The 14,624-nt window shown below is 34.8% G+C and overlaps 1 protein-coding gene across 9 annotated transcripts in view; it reads left to right on the forward strand.

Moving 5' to 3' along the window:
* IKZF1 (IKAROS family zinc finger 1) overlaps window positions 1-14,307 on the forward strand; it is a 75,054-nt gene extending 60,747 nt beyond the window's left edge. For 4 of the 9 annotated variants that reach the window (XM_072412104.1, XM_072412111.1, XM_072412107.1 and 1 more), the window contains 3 exons: window positions 1,871-1,996; window positions 3,915-4,049; window positions 8,311-14,307. In XM_072412104.1, the coding sequence (XP_072268205.1) occupies window positions 1,871-1,996; window positions 3,915-4,049; window positions 8,311-9,014 (965 nt within the window). In that variant the 3' untranslated portion in view covers window positions 9,015-14,307. The remainder of the gene's footprint in view (window positions 1-1,870; window positions 1,997-3,914; window positions 4,050-8,310) is intronic. The other 5 variants (XM_072412106.1, XM_072412112.1, XM_072412105.1 and 2 more) reach the window with 4 other exon arrangements.
* The last annotated feature ends 317 nt before the right edge of the window (window positions 14,308-14,624 follow it).

Raw genomic sequence — 14,624 nt, forward strand, 5'->3', positions numbered from 1 at the left:
GTCAATTTGTGTAATGAACTGTTTATTAAAACACCTTTAACCCTGCCCTTTAAAGGATGCCTGCTGGTCCTGTAACATTGGAGTTCAAATAGTGATCACTGCTGTTATACACTGATCACTTTAAGTTTTTTCCACAGCTGGTTGTTTAAGCCAATGCAGCTTACTTTAGGTATAAACTGCATATATTCTTTTTCATTTGTAATTTTCTTGACAAGGGGGTGGCTATTTATAATGAAACATATATATATATATATATATATATATATTTTTTTTTATATAAAACCTATGTTTGGTTTATCCTGAGGAAGGCAGCAAACCCATTGAAAAGCATGGTTGCATTTGCTCTAGCAAGAAAAAAATAATTCCTGAGTCCCAGAGCAATCAAATCTTCCATGAACAGTCTTATAAATGTTAATCTTCAGTTATATTCTGTGCATTTACATCCACTCCGTCTCCAGTTCCACAGCATCTTTTTTGTGAAGTGGTTCCAAAAACTGGACTGCATATTGCAGATGAGGTCTGAATAATATTTTGCACTGGGGCAAAAATATGTCTCAACCTCTGGAGCCCATGCATCTTTTATTACAATAAACCATTTACCTGCAGTAGAAATTGTGGCTTGGCATTACATGCTAATATTAAGATTTTACACCTCCAATATTGATTTCTACAGTTGTACTCGCCTAGAATACATGATGCATCATGTTTTTAGCCTCCAAGTGCATACTTTTACATTTATTGCATTCATTTCTGCTTGAAAATCAGAGTCTGTATTTGTGGTGTTTAAATATTCATATATTGGGAACAAGCTGTACATGATCTTTTAAAACATGCCATTACTGACATTTGTAGCTCCATGCCCTATCCTTATCCTATACTATAACTATACTTTATCCCTAGTTATCATAGCAGTAGCACTGATAACAAGATGTTCTCTCAGCAACTCAGTTTACCCTTTTTGGTGACCTAAATGCCTCTCAGCATTCTAACCACTAATTAGATCTGGGATGGGGAGCAGATCAGCTGAGCTACTGTCTTGAAAGTCTTCAGTGCTTTTTGCTTTGAACTTTTCTCTTAAATTCACCACAGTGTTTGCAGCTACAGAGGTCAGTGGGGCTTGTTTTAAAGTTCATTTAGTACCTAAATATGTGCATACATGTTTGGGTTTACTTTAATGGCAGCACCTGCTTATTCTGTAAATGTACCAATTGATGAATGTTGTTCAGGTACTTGCTTTAAATCAAACTATTACAATATTACACACACACACACACCACTCAACACTGTTGATTACAACCACTTTGTTAAACCACAAAGTAGAACAAACTGCTGTAAATATAAAGTTCAGTCGCCTATATGGTATATTTCTAATGGTTTGCCCTACACTCCGATCTACACTCCTAAGACCCCAGTACCCTAAAACCATATCAATATATTCCTTTTAAAAAAGATAATATAAATTAATGTGAAGTTGGGTAAAGGGGCTAGAAATTTAAGGGGTTTACCTATGATGTGGTTTGCACAGGTAACTTGTAATCCAGCAACAAAATTTAGCAAAATTTTAAAAATAGCAATAGCGATTAGTCATATAATCACACATAGCTGCAGTAATGTGTAAGTTCTGTATGTAGCAAGGTCTTTGAAGCTGCTCTGTATTGGGAAGATATATTACACAATTTAATTTATATGCTGCAGTTTGCACACAATATGGGGTAAGGAAGAGATAACATGCACCAAACAGTGCCCTTATTGTTTAAATAGAAACTATAATAATAATGCTATAATTCCTAATAATTATTTATTTTAGGTTTACATTGTAGGTTGGCTGAGGTTGTCATTTTTAAACTAAAAATAACCTATTTTCTTGTAGTAGGTAAACCACATAAGTGTGGATATTGTGGCCGCAGTTACAAACAACGTAGCTCTTTGGAAGAACATAAGGAGAGATGCCACAATTACCTGCAAAGCATGGGACTACAAAATAGCCTTTACACAGGTATGTTCATTTACATAAAGTATAACACCGGTCAATTTTCTCTGTAGATCAGGAAAGGGTTGTAATCTTTAGGTTTTATTGTTGTGTGTCTTCTGTTGGGGAGATTTTATCTAACATCTTGACCCCCCCCCCCCCCCCTTCCCCACATACACCCAAAAAAAGGGGGTTTGATTGAGTTTCTCTTTAAACAGTATTATAAATTATGTCAGTCAAAGAGCATTAGGGAACATAAAGCTGTTCCTTTGTTCCTCCTCTGTTTGTCATTCAGTAGACATAACATACCACTGGTAAACTTGGCACAATTTTGCAAAGCTTTTCAGTTATTCCTATAGTTGGAAATTTGTTTGTATACTCTGTACAGTGCTACATTTACTGCTATGCTGATTACAGGAAAAGCAAAGTACTCAGAAGGAACATGGCTAACTGTGGAATGTTATAGATATAACAAAAATAATCAACAAAGATTGTCTGAAGTGACAAATGGATAGAAAATGAGTAGGTCTAGAAATATAGGCAGCTGAAATTATATGCAAATCACAACTTTTACTGTAAAAACTAGGCTAACACATCCTTTTGTTTCCTTGGTGTTCCTTTTGGGCTTCCAATTTGATGGGTTACTAAATGTTAAGCTCAGAAAAAAGAAAAGTCAAGATTGGCATACAATATCTGGTATTACCATATACTTGACATTCTAAAAGTAACTTGTTCTATAAATTTTGTTCATTTTGTGCCGAGTTTCATTTGACCTGGTTGCCTTTTCCTCGGCATACTCTTGAATGGCTCTTTGGGTGGAAACAATATTGACCAGTGCTCTGTCCTTATAATATTTGTGTTCTGACTCATAAATGCATTGAATGGAATTGTGTGTCAGTACCTGTTTTGCATTCTTATTTAGTTCAAAACTTGGTAATCTTGGTGCATCATAACCAGCAGACACATAGCAAAATGGAGGAAGGGTCTGGAGAGAAAAACCTTAATGATCATTCCTTCTTTAAAGCAACACTTTCTTTTGTTATTGTTTGCTGAAGCAACTGCTAGGTATATGCTTATTTACTAATTAGTAATACTAATTAGTAATCAATGAACAAACCCTGCAAATCTGTCCCACTCTGAACCCTTTCCTCTGCCTTCAAAGGGAGTAGGTACTAGTAGAAATAGTTGTTGTATTTTGATAAAAAAGCGCTATCTTGTCCCATGTTTGAGAAAAGAAGGAAAATATTTTAAAGGCACACTACAAATTTATGGGATTGAAGGGTTCACCTTAGGAGAATTTCTAATTTTGCTATTTAAAAGCCTAACAGGTAAATTGCTAAAAAAAAAAAAAATTATCATAAAACTTACAGTAGGGACTAGTTAAAAAGCACTGTTAGGCTTTTTTTTTTTTTGATATGAAAAAAAAAAAGATATTTTTTTTTGCTGATATGAAAAGTCGTAGATCAATAGTGGATAATTTAGTACAGGGTTTTATGTATCCAAGAATATTCTTTTCTTTGGAGAACAATATAAAGGACCAAAAAGTCAGCCTAATAGCATTTGCATTCCATCATGTCAATTAAAAAAAAATTATATTCATGTTATATAAAAACTACTCTATCCCTAGGCAGTCCTGGCAGGAAATGGTTACATCAAAGTATTTTTTCAGTAGAGCAACATAAGCTGTTAAAAAAATTTCCACTTTTTAATATTAAGCAATAGTGTCATTACACCTCTTGTGATGATGAAGTAAACTTTGTGATCCCTTCTGTTATTCCACAGCCCAGCATTTTAGTGTATTGTATTAAGGCCCACGTATTCTGGAGCAAAAACTTTGCTTTGTAGTTTTTCATTTTTTTAAATTATTAGAATTGTGTACTGAAGTCAATGGTTTTTCAGTAGGTTTGAGGTATAATCTCAATTATTGTACATGTTTTAATTGTAGTAGTAAAAGAAGAGACAAACCAGGCTGAAATGGCTGAAGATCTTTCCAAGCTTGGCTCAGAGAGATCTCTTGTTCTGGACAGAATTGCAAGTAATGTTGCCAAACGTAAGAGCTGTATGCCTCAGAAATTTGTTGGTAAGAACTTGTAGCCTTCTCTGTGTAGCAGGAACATTGTAGCGGAGTAACCTAAGTTTAACATAACATCTGGTAGCCTAAAACTTGTTTTAAAGTATTCTTTACCAAAAAATATTTTAGGTAATTCAACAAGCCAACCAGGTCTCATCATTATTTAGTACATGACATATGACACAACATAACCTTAAAAAATAAATAAATAAAATAGACTTAGACTTTTACAACTTTTAGAACACATAAATTAGCCTGTAGTGCAGAAGCAGCAAACTCTGCACACTTACTGTATACAACAGTTAGCGTGTGCCCACAGACAATATGTTCCACACTGCACATGCAGTTACCAGGAAGCAAACAAAGCTACCTAAACTATCCTTCCATCAAGTAGCAACCCACACCTTACAGCTTTTATCTCCTTGCCAATGTCTGTTTCACCCAAAAACTTATGATTATGTCATAGATGTGTTTACATTTGCCATCTACTGGGGGAATGAGACTGTTTACATGCAATAACATGGTTTAACAAGAACCATCACACATAAACATGTGTTATTGTGCACATATGCATTGCACATTTATTAATCTTTTCATGTATTATGCAAAATTAGGCAGAAAATTTTAAGACAGATTTTTGCTGTCTATAAAACCACTGGAAAATGTGTGTTACCACGTTTGTTCATGTGCTATACTCTGCCATACTATTTATTACTGTGGCCCCACAAAGCTAGATACAGAGCTGAAATACACAAACAGGAGATGTCTATCTCCTAAAGGTGTATTTCTGTGCATTCACTTTGGGATTTGACTACTTTTCTAGAAACCACCATCTGAAGGGCTATTCCACTTTCTCTATTAGAACTAAGAAATACATTATTATGACCTCAACATGCTGATTGGACAATTATGGAGCAGCATTGCACTTGTCATTAGTCCTGCTAACTCTGTATTCTAATCCTTCCAGTATGTTTTTTGTCAGCACATGCTTGCAGTAGAGCCTGATTGGCTCCTATTGTTGCTTCTCCCTTACTTATTTAGAATTAATATTTTAAATATAATGTAGCTATAGGTGCTGTATATGAAAATAAAAATGTGCAACTATGTTAACTGTTTTTTTTAAATCTGTAGATTCCAGCTTTAACATACAGTAAAGAAACAAAACTAGATTTGTCCACCATACTGCAAACAGTGTGGTGACTTAAAGAGCCTAAGGCATCATTTTTTTTGGATTACTACTTTTCTTTTTCACATTTTGTTCTAATGATGCAATTTCAATGGTGCTGACATATAGTGGACTATAGCGCAGGAGCTGTGATATACTTAGCTGTGAACAGATGTGCATGGTGACATCTTCTAATTATGACTAGATAATATCCTGAGTATGCTGTGATGCAGAGTATTTATTTGAGCTTTCATAAACCTTATAGTAAGAAAAAACACAAAATGCATGTAACTACAAAATGAAGCATGAACAAAAATGCAGTAACAAAGATTCTGATTAAATAGCAGGTTCAGTGAAACCAGCTGCCTGCAAAAAACATTGCAACAAACATTTCTGCACTACTTTTTTTTCCTGCCTAGACACACATAGGGCAGCTCCCAGCATTCTTAGCCCTTCTCTGTGTCAGTGGTTCATGTAAAGCTTTGGTTACTATTTTCCAGCACATGTGAACTGTGATGTTTCCTGTCTTGTCTAAAGCTTTACTCATTACTCACGTATATGTACTTCAGCCTACTCAACTAAATAGAGCCACAACACAGTTACAAAAAAGCCACAAAAACAAGTCAAGTGACGCAGTTACAAAAGTACTCCCGTAAATAATATTTTATTTGTAATAACCTTCATATAAATTCCAGCTGATTCTAGGAAATTGCAAGTGGCTACTTGTTTTATTTTTAAAATATCCATATGTCTCAACAAAACTACATTTACTACAGGAAAATTAGAACTTTATCTAATTTTGTGCTTGTAGTTTGCAATCTCCCCTTGTATTTTTTTAAATGATTTAAAGGACAACTGTAAGTTTGGAACATATGTTCTTTAATTTTCCCCATCCCCAAAGATCTTTGTTGAATGGCATTTCCAATGAGAATGAACAAGGCAATGGTGCACAGTAGAAAGGGGAAGGCTTTGTGATGCTGAGAAGGAGCTATAAAAAGAATACCTGATTTACTAAAATTACCAACTTACGTTTTTTGGGGGGGTTTTTTTGTTAACATCTAATTAATATCACTACTTACTTTTCTGTTTTGCCCCATAAAAAATAAACGATCGCAGTCTATATGCACATTTTTAAAATGTTGACTTTCCCTATACCATTCTTCTGCAGTTAAATTAATTACCAGAGTATTTGCATTTATACATGTAATGATGCTGATAGTGATACAGCTTCAATGGGAATAGTTTTATTCATTTTTTCTTTATTTATGTTTAAAGGTATAAAAACTTTTAGTGGGCTTGAAAACAGTAGTCAAGAAGCCCAATAGTTTCCAGCAGCATAAGATTATTTAGGGATTTTTAGACTAAGGGAAGGTATAAACAGGGACTGGAACAAAACTTCTGCACATGCTTAATTAGCTTAGTTTACTGTAAAGCTGTGATGAAGACTGGCTAGAATTGAAGCAGGTTTAGAGACTTGCTGGCTGTCTGGAATTTTTATCTTTAAGTTTTTTCTTTTCAACCTGCCCATTTATCTGTGTATAATAAACGTGCATTATAATGTATTAAAATTCTGGGTGTCTAAGGATGTACTTATATTACTTATTGTTCATCATCATTTTTGTAAGTCATGTAAAATATATATCTATATAGACAAATAGTACATTACAAACTATATACTGTAACTGTAATAATGCATTGTTACTTTTAAATCAACAACAAAAAGGCAAATGTGAAGATGTAAATGTAAAAAAGTGGATTTTTTTTCTTATTACACAATATATAGTTTTTTGGGTTTTTTTTTGCTATATGTATGCATTTTTGTTTATAAACATTTGGTGCATGACAACGGATTCTCAGAGCATTATGAGTTTGATATGTAGACAACAAAGCCAAGCTGTCACTCTCACTGCACAACTGCGTCTTAGGACCATTTGCACATCCTACACTGCCCTACAGAATTCTTTATGGGATCAATTGCGCATATTTACTCTTGAATGAGGTGTCCCCTTTAAATAGCCTGTCCGTTCATCTGCAATACGTACTTTTTCGCAACCTATTAGTTTAGGGATCCTCTGTATAGAAGTCCAATCTCCCATTAAGTTTCATTGATGTTACACTTGATTATGTGAATTGTTCTTGAATGAATATACTTTTGCCATAAAAAAAACCCAGCTTTTTCCTTTTTTGTTTTGTTCTAAGTATGCAAATATTGGGGTTGGCAAGAATGTATGACACCTGGAGGAAGGGTAATCTATTCCTTTACCCTACAAATCTGTACGTGCTTTTAATGCTTAGATTAAAGCATGTTACATACAGTTAAATGCTACTGCTACTGCACCTTCACAAATCAGGGCCCTACTCTTTTCGGTGTCCACATATTTATAACAGCTACCATATACACATATGAACAAATTAAAACTTTAACAGATCCTCCAGACAAACACAGACATATGTATGATATTGAATTCAAATGTTTTTTTTTTATAATTTAATGCAAGCATGTGTCATTAGAGAATAAAGAGAACAAAATCATATGCATTAGTTGTTCCTGCATGCAACACAGACAAGAACCAGTGTACTACTTCCTGGTTCTGGTCTTCCTTTAACACTTCCCACACCACACTTATTATTTAATTGTTGGCAAAAGAGGCATAGGCAGTGACCAGGAATCTGGTTATACCTTGTAGGAGATAAACAGTTCAGTTTGAGGATTTAAAGCACTGGAAAGACAAACTAGCATGGTCTAGAGGTAGTGGAAGGTATGTATCACCCTTGTTTAGGATATTTTTTAAGATCTGCTTAATTTATTATCTGGCTTTTAATTTATTATGGTCAACACCATGACAGTAGTAATGACTTTGCAATTCACTGTACTGTAAAATTGAAAACAAAAGTTAGGTAACATGCCTATAGTTCTAAAAAGTAGTGTTATTGTGTCAAATATAAATGAATAGAAAAGTACAATGTTAATAAAATGCAAGGGCAAGGAATGTCTGAATGAATCAGTAGACAATTTTCATGAAAGGAAGGAAAAGCACAGTTTTTAGGATATTAATATTTCTGAAAAATAAATTTCTTAATATTTGAATTTTTTTTTTCTCATAGGGGAGAAGCGGTTGTCAGATCTCCCATTTGATGGCAATGCTAATTATGAGAAGGAGAATGACATGATGCAGACACATGTCATGGATCAGGCAATCAACAATGCGATTACATATCTAGGAGCAGAATCTTTGCGTCCTCTGGTACAGACCCCACCGGGTGGTCCTGAAGTTGTTCCAGCCATAAACACAATGTATGCCCTACATAAGCCCCACTCTGATATTGTCTCACATCCTAACCAAGCAGCCCATGAAAGTGCAGTGGAAAATTTACTTTTGCTTTCCCAGGTAAAGTCCATCTCTTCTGAAAAGGAGGTATCACCAAGCAATAGCTGCCAAGACTCCACAGACACTGAAAGCAACAATGAGGAAAGGGGGGGCCTTATTTATCTCACCAATCATATGAACCCTCATCCCAGAAATGGGCTGTCTCTAAAAGAAAATAAGCCATTTGAAATGTTCCGGGCTGCCAGTGACAATTCACAAGATGCTTTTAAAGTGATCAGTAGCAATGGAGAACCACTGAAAATCCACAAGTGTGAGCACTGCCGGGTTCTTTTCTTGGATCATGTGATGTACACTATTCACATGGGTTGTCATGGTTTTCGTGACCCATTCGAGTGCAACATGTGTGGGTATCAAAGCCAAGACAGGTATGAATTTTCATCACATATAACCCGAGGAGAGCATCGTTTTAACATGGGTTGAACCCTACTTAACTTTCTCAGCAGTCAGTAATTTTATGTGCAGATTTCACCAGTTGAATGGAAAAAAATATGCATAACATTTAGGAACAACAGAAAAGCATACAGGCGTTATTCTACATCAAGCAGGAATATATCAAAGAAATTAGGCATCAATTTAAGCCAATATTGTACCTACTTTTTCCCCCACATGAGGATGCATGTTTTTTTTTTCTTTTTTGTACGATTTCTACTGTAACACAGTGATGCCACGTTTTGGAGCATCCATGTTTTTGAAAATCTTTTACAGGACATTTGTACAAAACAAATTAGAGACTTTCAGCAGTGTATGCCTGTTTATGACGGCGTATGTAAATACAAAGAATACCTTTTAGAAAGTCTATAGATGATTGAAAACTACTTGTTTGAGATGCTATTTTATTTTAACCATATTACATACACAGGTACCTTAGAAAAAATGGACAAAACTATAATAGCATTTCTACCTTTAGAGGGCATTATTGACTTTTACATTCCTTAAAAATTGCTTTGTTTTTCTTTTATGGCGTCCTATATAAAAATAAATTAATACTGCATAGGGTCTGACATATTTGTATATCTCATGGTTCCAGTAGACAATTCAGCTCAGTTGTTCTGTCTTTGAAGTATTTGTGTTTTTTCATGGTAGAGCACACAGAAGAATGCATGTTTCCATCTTGTTTATTTACTTGAAACCCAGTTTATCTAGTGGGATTTTCATTAGCCCTAGTAAAAGTCAATACAACAGCTGCCATCTGATGATTGAAAAATCGAAAAGTAGAATGTAACATTATTAAAGCTGAGCTTCAGCCAAAATAAAAATAAGGTCTTGAAATGCATACAGGGGTACATGCCTGTTGTACCTGCCTTTTTTAATTCTGACATAGCTGTAGTGCCCTTTTCCAACCCACTGCTTGGAAAGGCTTGTTGCCGGGAATATGTTAAATGTGCAGCTTCTTTATTCTCAATGCTGTCCTTCTCATTCTTACATTTAGTAGTTCACGCAGCAGATAATTATGTGACAGGCAGTAGATCTATCCAGGAACAGGTTACATAGGCTATAGTTCAGGGCAGCAGGGCTCTTTAAGGGTTGCACATTGTCACTTAGATTTCACATTCTTCTCTTGGCCACTGTGTTTAAAAAGAGTTTACCCTAATGTAAAATAAGTATAACAGTATTAACAGTAACCAACATAACAAACCCATTTCTGAAAAAACAAACTAACATAAGAAAACAATTTATGTAGCCTTAAGCGGAAATGTTCTCCCAACTAAATAACAAAGCATAATACTAGTAATACTACTAATAATAATAGGCAATACTAGCGGGAGGGGGCTCTGCTGAAGTGGAGTGTTTCTGCCAGTGGAGATATGGCTGGCCATTGAGGATGATATCCTGGGCACAAGGACATAAGGTATAGGAGAGTGGTTCATATTGATCAAGTTGATTTTAAGTGGGTTGATGTCTAGTTAGCCATTTGAGATTCTGTCTGACAAATTTATTTAAAACTACTATAGACCCATTAGCCTATTACCTCTTCAGCTTAAGTTTCTGTGTCCTTTTGGGCCAGTGACATATATTGGTATACTTGGTAGTTTGATACTAAGGCTAGCCAGTTGACTGGTGTAAGATATCACAAGATCATTAGAATAGGGGACAGGAAGAAAAAATGTGGCCCTGTTCTGGAGTGCATATATGTATCATGGAGAATATGTAGATAATGGCTTATAACAAAAATTCAGCTTAAGGTTACCTAAATAGGTTTTTTAAATTTAGTGCAGTAATTGATTAATGTTTCTTTGATACATTTGGGTGTTTGTTGTTTCCTGTTTTAGTCTGCTTTGTTAAATCCCAGCAATGGGCTTGATTTATTAAATCTCTTCAAGACTGAAGAAGACAGACCATCGGGGGATAACCTGAATGATCCAGCAATCTGGAATGGCATTTTAAAAAAATTATTTGCTATTTGCAAATGTTTTTAATCTTGGGCCAGATCCATTTCAGGTTTCTTGGATAACCCAGGTTCTCCCATGATAGACAATCTTCTCCAGTCTTGAAGAACTTAATAAATCAGGTCCCATGTCTGTTACAGATTCCTAATCACATCATTTTTATGGGTTAAATAGTTCCAACTTTTTGTATAAAACTGACAGTACCCTAACAAATATTTGTATACTTTATGCTTATTTATCATTTTAGCTTTAAAACTCATGATGTTTTAATTTTGTTTATGGACCACCAGCAATGGAGTGTTGTACAAATTCAGAATGTATTCTGGCAATGTAAAAACCTAAAATACCACACTTGAGGTATTTTTAAGAGGCTTGTTTTGTTATGTATATACTGAAAATATAGAACTGTATAAATAAATCTTTGCCCGCAAACTGCATTTGCTTATTGTATTGTTTAAGTAAATGTATTGGAAGTATTTATTAGTGATGAAAAATCAGTGTTAGGCTCTAAGGTCATATTGCAATGCACAAGAGTCCAGTAATGTCAGACTGAAAGCTAAATAAATATTAAATTCATCAGATGCACGTTGTAAGAATTGTGTTGTTTAGAAATCAGTAATATCAAACAGACAACACATTTTCTGACCATAATTCTCATGTTTTTAACGCAATGTATTTTTTGTATAAAGAAAGTGTTAGCATCCTACTTGGTCTACAGATAAATCTTCATACATCTTTACTTTCTTCAAAAGAAAATACATGTATCCCATGATTTTCATCCACATCAAGGCAATTCATTTGTTATTTAAATATTTTGTATTAGTTTGTATGTTCTCCCCATGTTTGCATGGGTATCCTCCATGCACTCTGGCTTTCTACCACATCCCAAAAAAATATAAATTTAAGTTAATTTCTCGGAAGTGACCTTGTGTATGTAAAGTAAAAAGTAAAAGTGTGGCATGGACTGCAAGTGTGACATAGATATGTTAATATAAATTACATTAAAGCAAAAAGAAATGTTGGCAAAAGGCTAAAAATCATGACCAACACTGCATCCATAATTAACTTAGCCAAAAGCTATACAGAAAAAATCTGCCTTTCGGTATTGGGCATCATCACCTGATACACAGGTTCAGCACAGCCCCCTGGTAACAGCACATGGGCTGGTGTATTGCAAAAACATGAGAATGTCACTTGTCTCCGTCTGTAGTCCAGCTAATGCTTCCATCTGGAAACATTCTGTGCAAGAAGAATTCCAAATGCTTAGCAGGGAAGACCTGGGGGAGCAGGCGGCTGGGGGAATCTTGTGTATAAGATGACCCTCTAAATTTGACATCACAAAATGGGGACATTATATCATAAAGGAATAGAGAAATTGCAAGCATTCATCTAAACATCCAGATGTAAAGTGTAAAATTTAGCATAGCCCTAATAAAGTAAGAAGTCATGGGATGTCCTTTAAAATTAAATTTGACTGAACTCAATTTTAATTTTAAAGATGAACTATACTCATTGATGAGTGGTAGGCTTCTGCCATGATCAGAAAGTACTTGTCGATTATGGCATAAAATTATTGATGTGCATCTACCCTGGAGCGATGACCTGTTCAGGTAACAGGCAGTAACCACTAGGCTTTTCCATTCCAGCCTAGCTAAACAGTGCATTTTTTATTTTATTTTTTTTTTTTTAACCAATACCACTTGCATTTTAAGTCCATTATATAGGCAGATAGAGCGACAAGCTGCCCCTGGACTCTAGATGTAGAGTAGTGGCAATGCTGCCACTACCAGAAGCCTTTTTTATGCAGGAGGTGTTAAACAGCAAACTAGCCTAAAACTACTTGCAAATACCGCTAGTCTGAACATGCCCTTATGTTGGTCAAACACACAGAAGTTTGGTAGTAATTTTACCTATATGCAGCTGCAAAAAATTTTGACATTTTGAATTTTTGAATTGAGAATTCCATGTGTATGGTCAATATAGCTTTTAAGGAAATTGTCATGGAACTGTGTTTGAGACATAGATTTTTCTACATCCCACCACAAAAGCATGCTTTAAAAGATCTTTATACTTTCAAAAGGAAACCTCCTTACCCTCCTTATTCTAGTTTTAACCCTTTGTACACACCTTAAATTAACTGGAGACCCGGCCCAAGACTGGTGATGTTACATTCTTAAAGTGGAACTAAAGTCCCACTTTGAACTTTACGAATTCAGACAGGTGGGTAATGCAGAAATAACACATCTTACCTGCCTAGTTACGCCAGGAATATGTGAAAAAGTTGAGCTGCCTATACATAGTGTAAGCTTTGGTTGCTAGAGAAACCCGGCATTCGTTGCATGTGCCGGGGATAAACTATGGAAGTTTTGCTATCCCCTAGCATGGTCAACCAAGATCATTGCATAGCAGAAGAAAGATGGCATTGCCCAGCGAGGTGGTGTGGCAGGGCTTATTTCAGATTTAAACTCACACAATATACAGCTCATACATATGTGTATTCTCTATAGACCCTAATGTAAAAGTCTTGCAAGCTTTTAGGGACATGACTTTTTAATTAGCACCTCTGCAAAAAAGGCCTTGCAGAACTGTAGCCTTTATGGAAGAGAAGGACTGATTCACTACCCAGAGTGTACTGCTACTTCTGGTTCTGCTTATAGATATGTAGAAGGGATTATGTCTATAATGTTAAAGGTAAAGAGATTGTTATAAGGTTAACATTTTTTAAATGTATAGTTGTCTACATTGTATGTGCATAATGGTTTTGATACTTTAAAATGAAAATTAAGCTTCCCATTTCATCATAATATTTGAATCCTTCATTCAGATATCCACAACATAGAATAATTACTGACCTAGTATAATCATTGTGCAGTAAGGCCCTGAAGACTGTCACATTACATCCTGCATTTTATGGCAACATGCAACATTTTGGTCTCAAACACACAGGCACTGTACCCTGGCTAATTGTTGAATTTGTTTATGTGTGTAATGATGCTTAAAATTTATATAAAAATATTCTGTAGTAAATCTTAAAATTTGACATAAAATATTGACAAAACAAAAAAACAAAAGCATGTTTGTAAAAATGTTATTTATTGGTTTTCTTTAAAACTGTTTGTACCACCTTTTATATTTTTTATTTATATATTGCAATAAGAGATATAAAAGATATAAAAACATGGTATGTAACTAATTAAAACTGCCACTGTTGGGTAACCGTTTCCAACTTACATTATTGTGAAAAAAAACTTGAAGTCCTTTTACACAAAGTATTCAGCGTATTTCTATCTATTAAGTTGCTCAATAAAATGAAAAATGAACAAAAATTTGTATTTAGCTTGTTTTTTCTTATTTTCATTCATAGTTTAGCTGACCTGTTTTTTTACTAATTTTACAATTAGTTATTCTCACTGCTTTCAAAGCATTTGTAGAGTAGCTAAATGGTGGATGCTTCTCAGTAAAGTCAATTCACAGAAATCAAGTTCTTTTTGTTCTTTGGGAGTAGAATGATCATGTAGTTCTGAGGTTACCTTCAGCAAAGCAACAGAGTAGGTGTATGTCTCATTGAGGTAGACAACTTATTCAATAGAAAGCAAGCTGCTTCACATGAGACCAAACAGATGGCAAAACGGGAAGCAGATGT

The sequence above is a fragment of the Pyxicephalus adspersus genome, chromosome 5 (genome assembly GCF_032062135.1).
Source record: "Pyxicephalus adspersus chromosome 5, UCB_Pads_2.0, whole genome shotgun sequence".
Classification (NCBI taxonomy): domain Eukaryota; kingdom Metazoa; phylum Chordata; class Amphibia; order Anura; family Pyxicephalidae; genus Pyxicephalus; species Pyxicephalus adspersus.